Here is a 21,132-nt window from a genome sequence, read left to right as displayed (position 1 = left end):
AAGGAATTGCTTTTGCCTTCAAGGAGTACAGACAAGCTCCAAGCAAAAGCAGACTGAGACCTTATGTATCTTCAAATGTATGCCCAGGAGCAGGATGATAGAATCAGCAGGAGTCAAGCTGACAGCCAACACTGTGCTCACCATATGGGTCCAGGTTTGCTTTCCCTCTGCTTTGGCATGCAAGACTGAATTCAGGGAGCCTTGCCTCAACTACACAACACTGCAGTACAGTCCCTCAATAGTCTCAAGGCATTTCAGCTTCCAGGAAAACAAAAGAAAGTGTTCACAGTTGGGCACTGCATATTCAAACAGCGTGGATTTCACAGTGCTGTATCTGGGGTAAAAACCAAACAAAGCAGAACACACCCCCCCCCACCCCACAACTTCTAAAAACCATTAGACAAAGCAAAAACACACTACTGAAAGTACAGTTTTGCCTGTCCCTTGCCCTTCCTAACAGGGAACTGACTATTCTGCTCTCAGGCAAGGAGGGAACTAGGTCGTGTCTCTTGCTGCATCCCCTGAGCCTTCAAGTTGCTGGTTGTGTTTTTTTACTATTGATCAGTGTCCCTGCCTGTCTGCAGCACTGTACCTGCCAGCACTCTGGGGACAGCTGCCTGTAATAAAACCTGCCTCAAAGTGAGATAAAGAGAACAGAAAAAGATACTGGCAGGGATCAAAGAGTTTGACCCTCAGAGAGTAAAAAGGGAGAGAACCAGCTGACTGCTTTCAGGCAAGGTCTGAGGGAGAAAGAAGACTTGCTTTTTGCCTGACCTCAAAGCAGAGAGGAAAAGCTCCATTTCTCCCACTCCATGACAAAATTACATGAGCATTTCAGAGCCAGCAGCAGTTACAGACCTGGGGCTTCAATACTCTGCTTTTATTACAGGACAAGCAGAAATTTAGTTCACTGCATAGCTCAGCCCACATGGGTTTCTTGCCTACAAGTATTTTAACCCCATTTTCAGGGTTTAGGATCCAAACATTTATTGCACCTTAAATCTCAGGGAGAGAGACAAAATATTTCCCTAAATCCTATTTTGTCTTATATTTCCCTCATGTCTCCCCATCTGGCCCTTAGTGGTGTTTTGCAGATGCACAGAGAATGTTGTCAAGTGCCTTTGGGAACAAGCAAAGGAAAAGCCACTGCCAGAGAGTGGGTGCTATATACCAGTGTGATCACTCAGCCCAGGGCCATGTGCCTAAGTCAGTAAGCTGCCAAAACCCAAAGATCGACTCCAAACAAACTCAGGACCATTTGTTGGCTCAACCTCTAGCCCAGGGCACAGGGGCAGTGCCAGCTCAGGAGTTCAGGAAGGATTCTAAGAGTGAGAAACCTCTGTGCTTTAAAAAGGGATGTTCTGACTGCAAAGTCTGTCCTTGTTTCACCAGATTTAGGTACACCACCGATCCTGTTCCACCTAATAGCCCTTTCTAAAAGACACCAGGCTCTGTTCTCCTGAACACACAGGTTTGCCTTTCTCACACAGAGCCATGAAGCAGCTCACAGACAGTTTCATGCAGATCATCTTCCCCAAAGGAGAACTGACGGAATATTAACAGCCAGCACACGTGCCAGGGAGTCCATCCAACTCAGGAAACAGGAGCTTCTGCCTCTGCCTCTTCTCTGTGACAAGAAAGGAGGCTGAGCCTTCCCGCCTCCCTGCAGTTCACTGGGTAACACAGATCATCCCAGCTAATAGGAAATGCAGGATCAGGACAGTGGAAAGCTCTACCAAAAACGTGCAGAGAAGTACTTGGCACTCCAGAAACTTGAAAAATCTGTGTTATCCTTCAGCATTTAAACGGGGCAAGTTGCCTTTCTTTTTTTAAGCCAAAACTGAAAGCCAAAACATGAATGGTTCCCCAGTTCACACTTGTAACTAAAGCCATTAACCCCAAAATAACAACCCAAAGCAGATTAGAGATGTGGGCTACAAAATGCAAGAGCACCACCGAAGCGAGGGACACAATGGACATTTTGTTTCAGTTAATTTCACAGGCAAGTGAGAGACAATTAACAGTGAACATTAGGGACACTGCATTTTTGCAGAGTACTTTCAAAAGCCTGAGGAAGACACTGATGAGGAAAGAGTGGATGAAAACATTTAGTGAATGTATCTTGGGTATCAGCAGAAGGAAAATGTGCTGCTTACTGCCTCCTAAAAGTTTATCTCATTTCCTGGGGATCCTTCACAACAATTGTGCAGGTATGTGCTCCATCACCCATCACTGAGTCATGGGGAGTAAGAGCAATCCTTCACAGAAACATGGAATTGAGGTTGAAAGAAGCCTTTTAAGATCAGGTCAATCATCAACCCAGCATCACTGCCACATTCATCACTAAACCATGTCCTCAAGTGCCATACCCACACATTTTTTGAACACTTCCAGGTATGGTGACTCCACCACTTCCCTGAGCAGTCTGCTCCAGTGCTTTACAACCCTTTCTGTGCAGAAATTGTCCCCAGTATCCAAACTAAACTTCCTCAGTGCAATTTGACACCATTTCCTCTTGTTCCGTCAAAACTTTTGCTGTTGACCCTCCTCCAGAAGGGTCTCTGTCCTTGTCAAAACATGAATTCTCACACCCCAACAGGGACTCAGGACCATTTGTTATCGTATGGTTGCACAGATGCATTACTTCAGGCATCAGGTTGCTGATACCCATTTCCAATTCTTTCAAACAATATTTTTTTTGAAAGAGAGAACAGGAGGACAATCAAACAAAACACATTTACAGAGGCTTTGGCAATCAGACAATACAGAAAGTGGTGGAAAATACAGGCCAAGCTCTGTGCCTGGGAAAAAACAAAGCCAAACAGCATCTCCTCAGGAACTGCTGCCCCTCAGTGAGGCACTCACCGCGATGAGGATCTGGAAGGAGCTGTGCATGACCTCGATGTAGCGGTACTCCAGGGCACAGCCGATGACAGAGATGTAGGAATGGTTATCCAGCCCCTTGATGCCAGACATTGAAGCCTCCTTCCTTACACAGCCAGGGCCATTTTCACTCCACCAGGACTGGTGCCGGGAGATGTTGAATGTCAGGAGTTCGCTGTCCTAAAGAGAAAAGTTGCAAAGAGTTCTCTGTTTACTCTGAGAGTGTCAGACATGCTGTCAGATGGAGTGCATATTAAAATAATGGAAAACTAGAAGTTTCCAAATCCCCACTCTCAAAACACGCTAGCACAGATCAAAGCACATTGGCTTGATATTCCTTCATAGAATCATGGAATGGTTTGGTTTCGAAGGGACCTTAAAGAACCTTCCACTGTCCCAGGTTGCTCCCAGCCCCATCCAACCTGGCCTTGGACACTTCCAGGGATGGGGCAGCCACAGCTTCTCTGGGCACTCTGTGCCAGGGTCTCCCCACCCTCACAGGGAAGAATTTCCTCCTATTATGAAACCTAAACATATTTCCCAGGCAGGCTGCGGTGGTGAGAACCATTCCTGAGGCAACAAACCTATTCCACCACCCTGTAGCACAGTTTGGACATAGGCTGCAGACCCAAGAACACTTTGCTAGTGGTTTCTTCACCCAGAAAAGAACCCTCAAGTTTTGGCTTTGGGAAGTGAACCTTACAACTCTAAAAGATAAAAAAGGCAGCACTAAGTGTCCTGCCAGGGTCTTCCCAGCCCAGGAATCAACATAAGCAACTGAAAAATACGAACTTCATAACCCCAAAGTGAGTTTCAAAACCCAACAGATCTTCCTCTGTTCCTAGCTTTTAACACATCTGACAAGATCCTGTACCATTTTTGCCTGATTTCCTTCCACACTCCTCACATCTGGTGCTTCTGCATCTCCTGTCAGCCCTACCCAGCCAAGCTGACCTCACAGTGCTGACTGCAGCTTCTTGTAAACACCTCCCCTGTAATTCTTCACCAACTTTACCTCGAGAGGCTTTTTGTTTTGCTCCCTTGTCTTTGCTAGTTAAATACTTTAAACCAGTTGAGGGGGTTACAGAGTGAAATGCCACACAAGGAGTGCAGGGCTTTGGTGTGCAGCCAGATGTCCACTTAAAAATGGCCACATTTTCCTCACACTTGAGAAAAGAGAAGTATTTGTGGGAATACTCAGTAGAGCTCTGGGATTTCGAGCTTGCAGAACACGGCAAAGCCCTCCTGCAGGTAAAAGACAAACTCAGGACTGGCTGAACAGCTGCATCACTTCATGGATGAGTGCCAAGTGCTGGCTGACCCTGAAGCCCTCTCAGGTCACTTTGATGCAGAAAAACAATCCCTTTTGACCACAAAACAAGGCAAGGGGTCGAAGTTTTATTCTGAAGGATAGATTAAAAAATTTGAAGGCAGAGAACCTGTATCTCTGCAGAGAGATGAATGCTGGATATACACACATCACCTACCCGTTACTAAAGGTTTTAGCACCTATCCATAAACTATTTCACACTGCTCATGCCAGAGTCCTGCACAGTCCCAGGAGGAAAGCAGTGGCTCCCAGAACAGCAGCAGTCAGAGCTTGGGATATTCACACTTCCCGACATGGAAAACCTCACATGGCAGCTCCTTTGTGTCAGCTCCCCGTAGAGTCAAAAGGAAAAACAGATTCAGAGCAGCTTATCCAAGCCCCTGCTCCAAACTACCCTCCGGAGACAGGGCCTGTCTCCACAGCCAACACAGGAGCCAAGCCAGGCAGTCCTGCAGATATAAAACATGGACACAGAAAAGCATATCCAGGGCCAAACTCGAGTCACAGGGGCAGGAATCTGAATGCCAGCCAGAGAACCAGTGACCAGTCACCAAGTGCCCCGCTCCACACCCTGCGTGGGGACCCTCCATCCACCACAGACACCCAAAACCAGCCCACAGAGCCCTTGCTCAAATCTGCTGCAGGAAGCACGTGCTGAGAAATGTGGACAATTAAGTGAGAAGACAGCTGCCAAGCTCCTGACATAATCACCGCAGCAGATGGCATGTGCTTCACAGGAGATGGAGGAGGGCACGGAGATGCAGTGTGGCACCGGGGCAAAAGCAGCCGGAATAGCAAAGACGATAGGGAAAACTCCATTAACAGCTGGGAGTTCAGCCCTCTCCTGGGCTTCACCCTTCAGTGGCCCACAGATAGCTCACAAAGTCACCAAAACACAGCTTTTCTGCAAAGCTTGTTCTTTTTCCCCCAAGTTTGCATGTTCTGAGGCTCATGGATTTTCCCCAGCCAAAGCTTTTTTCCTAGAGACAGCCAGCCCTCCAAGTGGCTGGGCTCTTCTCCCTCTCGCAAGCCACTCACTGCTTTGGTTGGGGAAAGAAACAATCATCTTTCTCAAAAAACAAAACAACCCTCACCAACAATCATCTTTCTCAAAAAACAAAACAAACCCTCACCATCAAACAAACAAATCAACAGAAAAAAACCCCAAAACAACCAAGAAAGCCCCCAGCTGAATTCCTGTTTCTTTGCCTGGGGCTCCCCCCAATTAGCACAGAACCAAAGCTGTTCCCCAGGGCACCACAGGATCCACTCTCAACCTCAGTCCCCAGGGCTTCCCTCTCCCAGCTCACAGATGGTGCCTTCCCAAACCTTCTGCCTCACTGATGTAGACAGACCCCTCAGTGTCTTCTCTGCTCCTTACAGAGGCATCAGTGTCAGTCTGGCAAAGTAAGAAACAGGCTGCTCTCCTTCTAGAATCTCCCTTTTGTCAGCCCTCAGAGATTTGGCTCTGGCTTAACTTTGCTGCAGAAGCTGAACTTGCTTGTAAATTCAGCCTGGAAAAGCAGAACAGGAGTGGCCGGAGGTGGGCAGGTGGAGGAACAGGAGGTCCTAACCAGCACTCACTGTTCTTTGCCTGCAATCACACTCCAGCTCTGAGCAAAAAAAAAAAAAGAAAAAAAAAATTAAAAAGTTATACATCAGTGAAGAGCAGATTGGAAAAACTGAGCACATTTGGATTCTAAAAGCACCACAACGCCTCAAACTCATGAGCCATCCATCTCTCAGATGTGAAGTGAATACCGATTGCTCACTGGGATTAGGGAATGTCCCTGTGTTCAGAGCCACCTTCCTGAACCAGCATCTGTCTGGAGCACGAGGGCAGCACGAACGAGAGCTGTTCCTTTGCCCGTGTCCTGGCTGGATGCCCTCGGGGGATACCTGTGTGACGGGGCACGGTAAAAAAAGCACTCAAGAAAATCCCTTAATTGACCTCCCGTTGCTCAGAATTGAGCTTGCTGGGAGACTACGAAAACAACTCCAGGATGTCTCCTGTGGTTTGCCAGCTGCGTTTGTGAGAAGACAGTCGGAGAGAAGTGAAACCACGAATTAGAACAGCACACAAAAATCAGGAGAAAAGAACCAGTTTTAGGAAGGTTTAGGGAACAGCTGTTTGCCAAAAGCTTTCTCCGATGCATTTGAAATCTAAACGCATTGAAATGCTCCCAGAAGTGGAATGTGGGTTGGGAGATGTTGATCAGCCCCAGCAGTGAGCCAGCCCTGCTGCAGGGAGAGGGATCCGTGTGTGCCTGCCCTCCCCTCGTCTCTTGCCAAGGCAATCGCTGCCTCTTTAACCTCCGCCCTGGAGAGAAACCGGAGCCAGGAGCGATCCAAGCTCCTTCTCGCGAGCACGTTGAAGGCCAGCCGAAAACTCACATCTCACTCTGAACTGTTGTAGCACCTGGCTGCCACCCGTTTGCCACCAGGGTGAGAGGGAAGACAACAGCACTGAAACTGCAGCACCTACATTTCACAGAGCCTGTTTTCCCCACCGTGTCCCACGGGAAACTCACACCTACCTCCAACACCCACAGAGCCAGCTGCGTTCCTTTGCTAAAATAGCTTCCTGAAAGCTGTTCTGAAATTATTTTCTAAGGGGCACTATCAGAGATGGTTTTATTTCTTGTTGTTAACAGACTTCTGAACTGCCTCCCCCAAATTTCCTTAATTATCAGGCAAAACCACACTGTGACAGCTCTGGAACAAACTGCACCTCGTTTGGGAGCCACCAGAGCTTGACAGAAGAATCACTTAAAATCTTTTTAGATGGAAACATGTCTTATTAAAATAGGAAATATAATGTTGATCTTTCAGACCTGTGTTCTGAGTAGCTGCATCACCTTGAGACACAGAAACACTCCCAGTGGCTCTCACTGCTTGGTGACAATGCCACAGCATTTAAAAGACAAATCCCAGGCTTCCAGGTTCTAAATTTAGACGGAGCTGAGGGACAGTTTTACGTACACATGCATTTATCCATCCTCCTCACAGCATTTTAACCAGGTACAAAGTCATCCCAAGATGCCATCCAGATTCTCTGAAATACAAATAACCCCCATCTGACTCACAAGGGCTGCTTCCATTTCAAGAGGAGATTTAGACCACCATGGCTCTGGATTCAGATCAAAGCAGTGCATAGGCAAGAGAGAATATAAAGAAAGGATAAAAAAAAAAAAAATTAGAAATCACCATTCAAGATGAATAATCCCAGAGGGAAAAGACAAAGGAATACATTGAAATACAGGACACCAATTCCTCAAACCTCTCTGAACATTTCTCAAGTACATGATGAAGAGTCAGTCAGCATGGCAGCTGGACAGACAGATGCTCATATGTCTTAACAGCAGGATTTTAATAATTAACTCAGACTGAGGGGTTGCAGGAGGGATGTGTTTCACGCTCGAGTAGACAGGGAGAAGCTTAACCTATTATTGCAAACACAGTCTGGAAACTTCAGAGCTAGCTCCCAGCAATTCACCTACCCAAGCAGCCACATGGACTCAGGGAAAAGAGGGAGATGGGAAAGGAGGAGGAACAGCAACCTGGAAATTCGGCTGTGAGCCCCACCACAGAGCAGTGGCACAGCACCTGGAGATGCTGCGTTCCCCCCACACGCTGCAAGTGTGCTCAGGACTACGAGCAGAGCAAGTCAGCAAGGCAATGCTGCCAAAAGCTGCTCAGAGACACATCACCACCTCCCTGCCAGTGCTGAGGAGCAGCCCTGCAAATCCAGGTTGCTCCAGCACTCGCCTGCTCACTGGCAAAGCACTTCCAGGAAAGCTGGCACAGGCTATGTGCTTGGGGAGGCCCTTCCAGCAGCAAGGGAAGTGCTGCCTTAGACACTTGTGTGGATCCACCTGTGTCTGGCCACCCAAGGAAGTTCTGCTGGGCCATATTTCACACTCTTACTCCTGCTAAGAAAAGATTCCAAGATAAAAAACCCTGGCAGGAGAGAAAGACAGAAATCAGGTCAGTTTAGCTCTTCCAAGAAGCGGGGAATAGATTCAGCAATCAGTAAAATGTATTTTCCTTTTCAATAAACAACTCGGTGTGACTAGTGATTGGTAGCTGGTTAGTAATTAATTACAACTCCCCTGAGCAGGGCTGACCAGAATAGCATCCTCAGGCATTCCATGGACAGGAGACATGGAATGGACATGCTGGAACAACCTGGAGGATAAAGGAGCACTTCAGGAAATGTGAAAGACAGGAGGAAAGAGAGGGTGAGAAGTGGTGGTGGACAATGCAACGGAGGAAAGAGGCAGCAGAGATTACTCGGCAAGGGAAAGCAAACATCCAAATTGCACCTAAAGCCCTTATTCTACTGATGACCTAAAGTTTATAACTGAGAGATTGTCTCAACCCCTTTGCCAAATCACTCATGGGCTGACATGGGACCGTGGGAGCCCTGGCTTCTGTTCATCAAATCAGCCAGGCGCCCAAAGCAAGGGGGGCACAAGAACAAAGTCCCTACTCTTGTGAACAGCACTTCCCTGCTCCCATGCTGTATTCCTTCACCACTGTGAAAGCAGATCTAGGCAGCAGAGCACAAAGAATTATTTGCAACAAGTGCACATAACTGTTTCCTCATCTTTTCAATTCCCTGGGCTTTTCCTAAATTTGCTACATCGGAAACACTTGAATCCTTTCTCCCTTCTCACCCCACCTGAGTTATCACCTGTCTCAGTTGCACTGGGCTGTCATTACCAGGCACCAAGTTAACAAACTCCATTCTCTCGAGTTCCTTGCCCTTTCTGCATTCTGTCACTGTACATGAGCTGCTGACAGAGCTCATCCTGGCAGGCTGCCCTTGTCAGAACACAGCAGGGTGAGTGCAGGGCTGGCAGGAATGCTGCTCTCCCACTGCCCCAGGCTCACCAGCAATCACAGAGGAAACAGCACCCTGAAGACCACCTTCAGAGCTCTCAGCCCCTTAAGGGACTCGCACAGGAGCACAACCCTGTCCAAGCACTCCCTAGTTTGTTCATGCTCAGTCTAATAGTTGATGAGTTAGTGTTTATCAGACCAGCTCCACCAGCCTCACTCCACCAAAGCTCTTCTTCCAATATTTGCAATTTCCCTGCCTACTGCCAGGCTCATGGTCAGCTTTGACTTCTTATCAGGACTAGAGGGCAGTCTCCTCCCGAGGGCCCTGGGGGCACACAGAGGTACCTGCATCCCTGTGCCATCCACTCCCGGCTGACGCTGCCCTGCCCTTGCCCAACACTTGTACATCCAAGCCCAGATGTCCTTCCAGGGTCGCATCCCACGACTGAGATCAATAAAACACCAGCTGGCTTTAGATCAGGTTTCCAGAGATGCAGCAGGACAGCCCAGCCTGTGAAGCACCACAGTGTCCTACAGAAGCCTCAGCTCCTGCTTCAGGTGGATCTTTTGGTCTCCTGTGGAAGCGAAGATTTGTTTTGCCACTACAAAGCCCCAAATTACTTCAGTGAAAGTGGAGGAGGATGGAAAGCAGCATCATTAGTTTTCCTTACAAAACAGCTTTTTAAAGTGAAAATAACTCATTAAGAACAGAGGCAAGGCTGTCAACTACTTTACAGCCAAACAAGCACAAATTCTCTCTTGATTTTGCTGGTTGCCACTAAATGAACTAATTTCTCATTGCAGCCTGAGAGGGAAGTCCACTGAGTCAGTTACAGCTTACACTGCAGCCCAATTCTGCAAAAAATGTCCCCAGTCACAAGTGTCACCGTGTAGGCTAAATAAAGCCTCTCTGTGTGCTGGCTTGGCTGAAATGAGCTGCAGCACAGAGCAAGGTTACCAGGTGAAGCTCCTCTGTGGTACAAAAAAGGGGGTTTGTAGTGCTGTTTGAATTGCAGAACAGCAACCCAACGTGTTGCAGGGCAGGTTGGGATTAGCAAACACGAGTATCCAGCTGGCTGGAAGCAAACACTGGCTCTCAGAGAAGCTCCCAGAGCAGTTTATCAAGCCAAAATTTTCTCTGCAGAAGGGAGCATTTAAATAGTTACATAAAGTTCTTTTTTTTTTAAGTTGGTCTCAGCCAACATGGAGATCATCTCAGGCTGAGATTTCAGACCATGAATAATCACTGGTTTGGGCAAGAACTCCCTCAAAGTTTCTGGAGATAACTGAGAGGGGAAACAAAGACAAATAGAGACATTAGGAAGCTACATTTTCTTATCTGCAAAGGATTTAGGCTGCCACTCCTGACCTGCTGTAGGCCTGATAAAACCACAGGGCAATTCCAACTATGACTGCAACTCCAGTGCCTGACCTGGGAATTTAGGCCAGATGTGGAGTGCTCCGGAATGAACCTGCATCCTACAATCACTCCAAGTCTGCTGTGCTCCAGCAACACTCATAATTCATTGCTTACAGCCCAGGCTTAATTTAGGGCCTGCCTCCCATTTTTATTATTTCTGACTCACCTCTCATTAGGCAGACAGCAACACTCTGCTAATCTAGTCTTCAAAGAGCTTTGCATATTAACTCACAACACCCTGGCCAGCAGCCATGAGTAGCTACCACTGTATTTAAGAAGGAAGAATTAAGGCAGGGAAGCCACATCCCGAGGAGATGTGCCAGATCCCTCTGGGGAGGGATGTTCTGTGTTCAGCAGAGAGAGGAGCCTCTCCCCAAAGGTACAACAGGAAATATTTTGCTTGGTGTGGTAACAACCAGGTATTTATCCCTGCTGCTGAAGTGCAGCAAGTCTTCAGCAGGACTGGGAGGCACAAAAATATCAAGACCTGGTCAAGTATAGAGTTCCAGCAAAGTCCTTGGTTCAGGTCAACCCAGCCAGACCCTGCTGCAGCCCTTCCCTGGGACAGGCTGGCAGAAAGGCCACACTCAGTGCTGCATCACACACCTCTGTGCCAAGGTGGTCTCAGATCCCAAGAGGATCAGCTGCAATCTGGTTATCTCCTAGCCCTCCTCAGCCACCTCTGCATCGTGGCTGGGAACTGGCCCTCACACCCCGTCTCCTCTCAGGATGGCTCTGCTGCCAGGCCTGCTCTAACCTTTGGAAAGCAAATGCACTCTACCTACTGTGAGGGCAGGGTTTATTCCAGCTACCACCTGCACCAGCCAACAAAGAGCTCCAGAAATCAGTAGTGGCTCAGTTTTCCATACAAGCAGCAGCATCCCCCATCCTTGCTAAAACAGCCCTCTCCACAGGCAGGAGAGCAGGACCTACTCCCAGGCAGCCCATACCCCTCACCTCAACCATCCCAGCCCTCACCTCCCCACTCAGCTCCATCCCCTTGGCTGCAAAGCCTGGGCACTCACCCATCCAGCTCTCACTCACCTTGGAGAGCCCTCCCACTTCTAAGTAAAAGCAGATGATGAAGATGTTCCAGGTGACCCAGATTGCAGTCCAGATGGCATACTGGAAGGGAGTGGAGTTGGGGAGAGACAAGCAATAAACATTAGGAAGTCACTGGAATTAGTGTATATATATATTTATTCATTTATATAGATACATATGTGCTCTAGCTGGGGGCAGTGGAATGCCCTGAGTCAGCACTGAGCTGCTTTTTCTCTTCCTCTGTTTGTTTTTCATATTCAGATGCTCTCTTGCCTGATAAGACACACAGGGGCAGGAGCCTGGAGGGATGGAAGAGCTTCTGTGCTGCATTTGTCCAGCCTCTCACCCTCCCTCTCTGCTGGGCAGCGTTTGGGCAGTGTTACCTTAGCACCAGTAAGAATTATCTGAAACCTTCCAAGTTTGGCACAAGCACAGCTCACCAGCAGTGTGTTCCTGAGCACAGCCAGGCACCTCCTGCTAAAGCAGCGTGCAGGGCTCGTGCCTGATCTCCCAGGGGCTTTACTCTGTCCCCCAGCACGCCCCACATGCCATGGGAGTGCAGGTTGGGACAGGTTCTGGGTGCTGGGAACAAAAGGTGCTACTCACCACCACGATGTAGCGAGGTCTGTACTGGATGGTGCCGAACAGCCCCAGGATAACGATGATGATGTGCAGGAAGTTGGCAAGGATGGGGGCCCACTGGTATCCCAGGAAGTCAAACACTTGCCTCTCTAGTGCAGCAAGCTGGAAGGGAGAAGGAAAAGGAGAGTTACAGCTTCTGCACCCACAGTGTTTGTTCTTAAGGTTTTGACACGCTCCCTGAGCACATCCCTGCGGCAGCTGAGGATGGGACTCTGCCCCGAAGCAATTTGCTGCCTATGAACCAGGTCAGGAGGACACAAGGCTTGTTTACACATCCCCCTTCCCCTCAGGTCTCATCCCAGCTCCTCTGATGGCTGAGCCCCAGTGCTGTGTGGGGCATTCCTCTGTGGTGTGCACTCTGGGGAGGTGGCTCTGGCAGAGGACAGAGGGGAGCAGCAGGATGGTAACATCTTAAATGTTGAACGTGAAATACTTTCACAAAAACATCAGTGTAACTTTCCAGAGCTCATTTGTCACAGCCTTCAACATCACTCCATCACTCCTGACACGTCTTATTTTTCTGCTCTCCAGCACATATCCATCAAAGTAAGGGAGAGGAAGAAACTCTCTCCTCCACCTTCGCCCCTCAGAAAATGCTGCTACCAGTAAGGAAATTCTGCAAACACATCAGTTTCCCAGGACAGGCTGTGTTCCTCTCCAGCACTAATAACATGGTTCAAGGCTAGTACTGTGTTCTAGACATAAAACTCCATTACTGTGGAAGTGCTGGGGCTGATTTTCAAACCACATTTGCATAAAGATGTGCTTTTTACCTGTAGCCATCACGTGTGTATCAGACATCTGGTCCCCTGGCCCTGAGCCTCTGTGCAGCTGAAAGAGTACAATGGACATGCAATTGCCTGCTGGCCTTTGCATGCCCACAGCCTTTAAATGATATATCTACAGGAGAAATCATAAGTGTAGGGGGAAAAACTGTTAGTGCAGGTTTTTTGCCTGTGTCCAGCCTTGCATGGAGAGATCTTCTCTTGTTTTTGTCTTCACTAACACAGTGCAAGCCCCTCCACGGACCTGTGTCTTCCCTGTCAGTATAAGATTTGAAAGTATGTTTAATTATCACAGTAGTCCACTGGGATTGCACTATGACATTTCATATTTATTTTTGCCTACATAAATCATTACAGTTTACTATCGACAGTCAATATTAATTTAACTCCTAATCAGGCATTAACCATGGGTAATCCTGGTCTGCTGTGAGTAATCAGCTATGTGACACCTTTTCCTGGCTGGGATCTAAGCACCAGGGCTCTGTGATGGCTTAAAGAATTAAGGATGTGAGTGGCTGCAGGTGCCACTCAAGCCCCACGATGAGAGAAGCCACATCTATTAAATGGCCATTATTCCTCCTTCTTCCTGGCTCAGTGGGGAAATTGTCTTCACACCTCTCTTGGGCTAGGAAGGTATTGCAGTTCCCAACGCTACTTTGAAAGTTCAATAAAAATCTGTATTTCAAAGAAATCTGTGGTTAAGGGCAATCAGTCAGGGAGGGGGTGAGCAGCTTTCCCTCTACGGTATCTTATTCCCAAGCAAAGAGGGACAGAGAAATGGGGAAGGAATGGAGGAAGGTAACAAATCCCTCTTCTGCCAAATAATCTTCCCTTAGAAGCAACACCCTCTGCCCTCCTCTGATCCCTCTGAACCACCTGGAAGATGCTGTGGCCACGCACGGGGCTCTGGAGCTGCAGTGGGGCAAGTGCTGCTCCCCCCAGCACAGCAGCTCTGCCGCGCCCCCTCAGAAACAGCAGCCACAGGTTAAACGCTTAATCCTTCAGGAGGGGATTAACGCACGTACCTTAACGATATTGGGAAATTTGGGATCCTGACTGGCTGGCAACGGGCCACTTGACTGTGACCACTTCATCCAATCAGGCATTTAATTGGCTTTGTGTGTTCCAGGAGGAGCGTGTGCCGTGAGAGCCTCGCTCAGCCCGGGGACACAATGGGGGTGTCCGCTGAGGTAACGCCTGCTCAGCTTCGCCTCTTGCCTTCAGGCTCTGAAAATCAGGATAAACACAGATCCCTCCTACCCATGCCTTCTGCGTTCTCCCACTCCAGAATCAGGGCAATCCATGTCTGGAGAAGTGTTTTCTTCTCCACTCTACTCCATGCGGATTTGCTGTTAGGGCTGTATGGAAAGGGGAAAGCTTGTCCTTCCACTGCTTGTGATGTTTCCTGGTTTGTTTGGACCAGGAAAGAGACTGGGCTGTGAAGTGACAGATAAACAACCACCCTGGAGATGGACCTGCCAATCTACACAACTTTAGATTTGGGCACAGCTCCTTGAGAAGTCTCTGAATTTTTTCCCATAATCCCAAAAATTATCTTCACACTGTACTTCCTTCTCCCTCACCTTCCTTGTCTCCAGGTTCTTTCCATCCCGATTTGCTTTCTTTTGCCACTTTCCTTGCATTATTAAACTGGTTTTGTGTACCTGGGAGCTGCAGGAGTGACTCAGCTGGTCCAGAGATGGGCTGTGCCCATTTGCTGGCTCGGGGAAGGAGAGGGGGTGTGGGATGTTCGAGCTCACACAAGCTGTTTCTTCATTTATAAAAATAAAATTACAATTTGCTGTAAAATGTGTTGGTGACAAGCAAATGCTACTGATGAAACTCCAACACTGTGTTAGTGACAGGCAAGGAGTGAGTTTGTGCTGCAATTGGAAATGCAGCCAGGAGTTATCCTGGGCTTCCCCCTGTTCCCTCAGGAACCTACCATAATTAGGGAAATATTTGCTGAAAACAAATTGATAAACAACCATTTCACTCATTACACTCCAGGTCTGTGTGCACGGCTTACCCACAAGATGCTGCTGAGATTTGCAGGTAAACAGGGCTGATGTTTGGGCTAAGTTGGCCTTGATTTGGGGTTGGGATGTGAAGAATGTCACAGTGCCCTTCAGTCCTGGTCCCTCCAGTCCTGCTCAGAGATGGCAGGGTCAGGGTTTGCCCTGATCTATCTGTCCCCTCGTACTAAACCCCTCTGGCTGCCTCTGGCTGAGCAGGGAAATGCCATCTTTCTCTTGTGCTGCCAAGTTTGTGCAGAGCAATATCCTCACTGTGGTGTTCCTTACAATGATTCACACTGTCCTATTGAGAAAGCCTATTATATTCCAGAGATACTGGTTGTAAAGAGGAATGTCACAGATTGTGGCACAGGTTTCAACCCACTCAAAGCTGACAGGACCTTTCCATCAGGGAGGATAAATTTTTCTTCTTTATGACTATTCTTATTAAAACCAGGATTCCTTTTGCTCCTTTTGCTTCTCTTACCCATAGTATATTTTTGCCTTTCATTCTTTAAATTAAATGATTTATTGCAGCACTAAAATCAGAAGAGTTGTGGCAGAATTTTGTCTCCTGAAATAGACCACATTTCTGCTGATCTGAGTGAAACTGGAATAGCAAATAACCACGTGAAGCAATTGTTAGCCAGGCAGACAACACCACCAAAGCTCTCTCTTGGGCCATCATTCATTTACACAGCTGGGGAAGATATGAAAGGCAGAGGGATGTTCTGCAGCTGATGGAGCCCATCCCACAGCTCACACACAGAGAGCTCTGGTCATGCTCAGGGGCATCACACCATAAAACTTCTCCAGAGAGGGAAGCTGTACCTGAGCTGGAGGGGTGCCCATTGCAGAATAGGAAAATGGTCTTAGAAAACATCTCAAAACGTGGGACAGTTTCTCACTGGGGGGTTCAAGCCATTCCAGTTGTGTTTCCAATGGCTGTGGCAGGACAGTGTCACTGGCAGGTGTTGCTGCCAGCAGGACACTCTGAGCTGGCTCAGCGTGGGCTGGGGGTGCTTGTTTAAATTCTAGCCCCTCAAATCTTTTCTATCCCCTCAACTTTGTCTTCTGTTGCTCCTCTCCTGCTGATAATGCTGGAGAGCCCAACCTGTTCCCTCGTGCCCCCACACTGCTGAGGAAGAAGGGATGCTGCTGAACAGTCAGGTGCCTGTAATTCCTTAACTCCCTGTCCTTTATAGCCTACTATCAAAGCCATGCTATCAGCTAGAGTTGCTCTTCTTAATTTATTAAGCTTTTAAAGCCTTTAATCTTATTTGGTTTGTATCTGTGTCTTTCACTGCATTTCTGAAATCAATTGGTACACAAAAGAAAAAATATCAGTCTCAAGACATGTTGGCATGACTGGTACAGACACAGGAAAGGTGCTCAGAAAACCCCACAACAGGTACAGTCACACATCCATTTGTATCTGTTCCTGTAAGCAAACCTGCTTTTAACCTTTCCAAGCTCAGCTTTAATAAGAGATTTATTTTTAAAATGAAACATTAGAAATAAATATCCAAGTGTACAATAAAGGGAACAAATGGGAAAGGCTGATCCCACTGCAGAAAAAAAAAAAAAAAAAAAACACAAAAAAGAGAAGAAAAAATGTTTTACCCAGAAACCCAGGCAATTTTCCACTTGACCTATAAGAAAACAACCTGAAAACTCCTTTGCTACTCCTTGTCTCTCACTGCTGTGAGGACACAGCCCCACAGACTGCTCCAGCTCCTGCTCCTGCTCCTGCTCCTCCTCCTACAGCTTCAGCTGGGACAAAATCTGCCACTTAACCCCCCGTCTGTCCTTTCTCTCCAGCCTGAACCCAGCAAGAGCCTCAGCTGCAGCCCTGGGTCCCCACTGCACAGCTGGGATGATGTTCTGGGCTCCTGGCTGATCCCAATGCCCTGATCCAGGGCTTGATTTCCTGCCAAGTGGCTTCGCTTTTTAAGAAGATGCTTTTTCTTTGTCTGCTGTGCAAACACCATCGGAGCTTTCACTGGAAAAGGTCACGGGCCTTTTCTTGAGGAAAAACTTGCACTGGTTTCCTGAGGTATTTTGGTCATGCAATGTGGTGGCTCAAGCTCAGGGCAAAGTCTCAGTGCTGCTACCCCTGTGAGACACCACACAAGGATGGAAATTTAGGTCCTGCTACCTGAAACAGCAGGAAGAAATTAAAAAGTCTCACATTGTATAATTTGAAAAATATATCTATTTAGATATTGAACACAAATATCTCTTCTTTTTGGTTCTTCCACACGGTTTAAGTTTGGGAATACTAAACACCTGTCTGCTGTTGATGATGATGATGATGATGATGATGATTATTATTATTACTATTATTATAAATGTATTGGTATTATTGTGATATAATATATGCAATTATACACATCTTTCTATGTAATTTCTTTGACTTTGTAAATACTGGGACAATGCTAGATCTAAAGAATCCTAAACTTAAGCTGCTGGGTGCTGAAACTATCAGCAGTGAGCAAAAAATTCCCTCCTGTGCCAGTGTGTATTCAAGGTGGAGAAGACTCTGTGAGTAGAAAAACAATTAAACAGTAAGTCTGCTTTTACCACAGTGGCTGCATTTCTAAATAAATATGAGTGCTTGCAGTAGTAATTAAGTTTATCTGAAAAAGCAGCTCACTGAGCCATTACTTCCCATCCCCAAATGGAAGGGCTCGTTCTACGAGGTGCCACATCCTTGTCTCTCCCAAAGTCAGCATCTCTCGTGCTCACACCCGCTGCATTCATGAAATCTCATTTCTCTTCAGTAAGTGTTGTCAAGGAAACCTTCCTTGGGGCCTTGTGATCCACAGCTCCTTTCCCAGCATCCCTCTCCCAACCACAGAGGTCAAGAGAGTAATTGCACAGGAGGTCTCTGTTTGTCACTGGCTCTCTCAGGCATCTTTGGTCACTCTGGCCACGGGGTACAATGCGCTCCATTCTCTGCTCCCCTGGTCTGTTTTCTCCCCAGCAGCTGCTGAAACCCCTTCTATTCACACAGACATTAGAGAGGCCTCCAACAGCAGAGCTGATACCTTGAAGTCATTTATATTTCAGAATAAAACTGGTCACTGTGCTGGCCTGGAGGACCTGCCAAAGGGCCCCACGGGGCAGCAGGAAAAGTCCCCACCACAATCCCGCACCAGGTCACTCCCTGCAGCAGGGCCTGGCTGCTGCTGGGCATCACTCTCCAGCAAACCCTACTCTTAGGCTCCTTGTGCCACATCCAAGGATCAGGACTTCTCCCAGCCCAGAACCATCCTGTGCAGAGCCTGGGCAGGTGTAACACCCTCCCTGCGGTTCGTCACAACTGCTGCTGAAGACTGGAGCATCCTGCTGTTAAACATCCCAGTGCTGAGCCCTCACCTCCTCATTCCCCCTGGCCTGGCACCTCTGAGCTCTGAGTTCACCCCTCCCAGCATAATTTTGTGTGTGGGCAGTGATGGTCTCAGAAGTGCCACTGCTGTGACCTTGAGCCCTGAGCTTTCTGCTGCCAAAGCCACCCAGAAACATCCAAGCTGCAAAGATATGTCATTATTCAGTACCACATGCCCAAATGCTGCTTAGCATTCCAGGGAAGGCACAATCCTGCTAAACATAAGGGATGAGACTGGCACTGAGCAGTGCAGAAGGCTGTTTGTGTCTGGAGCTGAGGCTCTGGCTTCAGAGGGACTGAGGTTTCCTAAGTACATCTCGTAGAGCAACCAGCCCTGCTCAGCTGAAGACACGGGCCATGCACAAGAATTCACAGAATCATGGAATCCTTTAGGTTGGAAAAGCCTTCTAAGATCATGGAGTCAAACTATTCCCTGAGCACTGACAAGCCCAACACTCAACTACGTCCCCAGGTGCCACATTTGAACGTCTTTCAAATCCCCCCCAGAATGGTGACTCCAACACTGCCCCGTGCAACCTGTGCCAGGGCTTAACAGCCCTTTTGGTGAAGAAATTGTTCCTCATATCCACTCTAAACCTCCCCTGGAACAATCTGAGGCACACATCCAGGCAAACCTCTTAAGCCTTTTTACTCCAAGTGTTGGATTGTGCCACGGAACTGGCAGAACACCAGGAGCTGGCAGTACTTTTTCTAGCAAGACACCACAGCCCATGGTCCCTTCCACATGGCATCCACAGGTGCCCTCTCCTGCCCCAAAACCTTGCCAGCAGGGTGGTCAGCAGGACAGTGAATTAACTGCTCCCACATAATGCTGCAGAGGTGAGAAGAGGTTGCCCAGCACTGAGGTTCTGAATGGTGCTCGGAACCCAGCTCCTGGGAAAAAGACTGCTTTCTAGGAGGAATACTTCAGAAAAATATTGCTCTGGATTGCCTAAACTTCTCCCAAATCAGCGTCAGTCACGTGTCTGGTGAGGATTGTGCTCTGTATAGCCATCACAGCCTCTGGCCTGTTTGGTTTCCTGGACTCCATCTCCCCTTGGGGCTCAGACCCCAGGGATGCAGGCAGCACTGGATATGGGAGCTGCTCTGTTCCCTGTGCTCCTGCCTGTGTCTCCTGATGGCACCTCAGCTCTGCACACTGCTGTGATTGCTGATTGCTGAGAGCACCAATCAGGCTAAATTAATAAGCAAGTGCCTTTGTGATCCAGGCAGAAAAGCGCTCTGACAAACTTGTTTTATTTGCAACCTACATCAACACTCCAACCTACGTTCCCCAAACATAATTAAATTAATCTGTTGTGCCCACAGTGTTCTTCCCTAACCCCCTGAATGTTTTTCTCCTCGCTGAGTTTCATGGCTCAGCTTTGGGTCTCCAGCTTTGGGACAGAGAGAGGAGGCACTGGGGTGAAGGGGATATGACTGTTTTCACAACAGACATAAAACCCAGTGAGTTTCTTCAACAACTGCCTGACATTTTTGTCACCCAGATGCCCAGGTTCAGGCTCCACACTCCCGGCTCTCCCTCACCTGTTGAAGAACTTGCTGAGCTGTCTTATCCCACCTCATGCTGCTGATCATGGGCAAACATCCCAGCTGCCCCCCAAACAGCATCCCGGTGTGGCTGACAGCTTCAGCTCTGGGGGGAAACTTCTCCCACCAGGAGCACAAATTTCCCCGTTGCATGAAATAATATATATATTAAAAATATGCCATTAACTCAGCAGCCATTTCCCTCTGGAGATCTGCTACCAGTTATGAACCCATCTAAACACTCCAAAGGCTGTGAGGCAGAGCAGTGCTGGAGATGAGCAGGAATTTAATTTTCTAATAGGGAGATTTATCCCCCACCAGCAGGGCATTACATTGTGTGATCCCTCTGCCTCTGCTCAGCCATGAAGGCTATCTGAAGTTCAGGCTCGTTCCCATTAGAAGGATGCAGGGGGAAAAAGTGAAAATAATTGAAAATTAGCCAAGGGGTTGTTGTGTTTAGGGAATGTAGCCTAGATCCTTTTGACCTGCTATCCTAGGCATCATCTGCTTAGCTACCAGAGCAAGCTCTGCTGCTGGGGGGAGAAGGGAAACCATTGACAGGGCTGGCACAGAAGGCACAAGGCTGCCCTGAAGCACTGCTTGGGCCAGCACTGCCCAGCCTGTCAGCAGCCCTCCTGATGCAGCCCTCTGGAGTCTCCTGGGTGTGGGAGCAGCAGAGTGTGAAGAGCTCAGAGATCCCATGAACTCTCAAGTGTACTAGAAAGACTTCAAATTATTCAGGGGCCTGACCACAACTCTCACTGTATATAAAGCCCCTGAGACACCAGCTGGACTCACCCAGCGTAGAAAAAAATTCTCTCTTTGCTATTTTATGGGCTCTTACTACAAAGTGCAATTTTATTTTGCTGCTGTTCACCCCAAAGCTAAATTGCAGCTGTAAATACACCACTGGAGTTTCCCCAAGGGAGCAGTAACTCTTGCTTCAAGCTCAAAAAGCCAAGCTCAGTTTTCCCTCTGTCCTGTCCACACACAGCCTAAGAAAGACTCACTGTGACCAAGTGACACTGAGACCACCCCCTGCTTTTGGCTTTATGAACAAAAATGTTCACTTGGTGTCCCCTGCCAGTCTAATTCATGGCTGGCACCTGCAGCACTTTCTCTTCAGGAAGGGTCAGCTGCGGCCTGAGTGACAAAAATGCCTCCCTGAAGGCAAAACACCTGCAGAAAGCCACCTGAAGCCCTTTTTCTCATCCAGCAGAAGATGA

The 21,132-nt window shown here is 48.0% G+C and overlaps 1 protein-coding gene across 3 annotated transcripts in view; it reads right to left on the bottom strand.

Annotated features, from left to right (window-relative positions):
- Window positions 1-21,132, bottom strand: part of NKAIN4 (sodium/potassium transporting ATPase interacting 4) — a 50,601-nt gene that overhangs the window by 13,804 nt on the left and 15,665 nt on the right. For all 3 annotated transcript variants that reach the window (XR_004243537.1, XM_032127143.1, XM_032127141.1), the window contains exons 2-4: window positions 12,129-12,266; window positions 11,523-11,603; window positions 2,866-3,063 (exon numbers count right to left, since the gene is read on the bottom strand). Coding sequence is in view for 2 of the 3 variants with exons in the window: in XM_032127143.1 (XP_031983034.1) it covers window positions 2,866-3,063; window positions 11,523-11,603; window positions 12,129-12,266 (417 nt within the window). In the remaining variant the exon portion in view is untranslated. The remainder of the gene's footprint in view (window positions 1-2,865; window positions 3,064-11,522; window positions 11,604-12,128; window positions 12,267-21,132) is intronic.

Source organism: Corvus moneduloides, chromosome 17 (genome assembly GCF_009650955.1).
Source record: "Corvus moneduloides isolate bCorMon1 chromosome 17, bCorMon1.pri, whole genome shotgun sequence".
Taxonomy (NCBI): Eukaryota; Metazoa; Chordata; class Aves; order Passeriformes; family Corvidae; genus Corvus; species Corvus moneduloides.
Note: the sequence above shows the minus strand (reverse complement) of the source record. Positions and strands in the feature narration are given on the sequence as shown.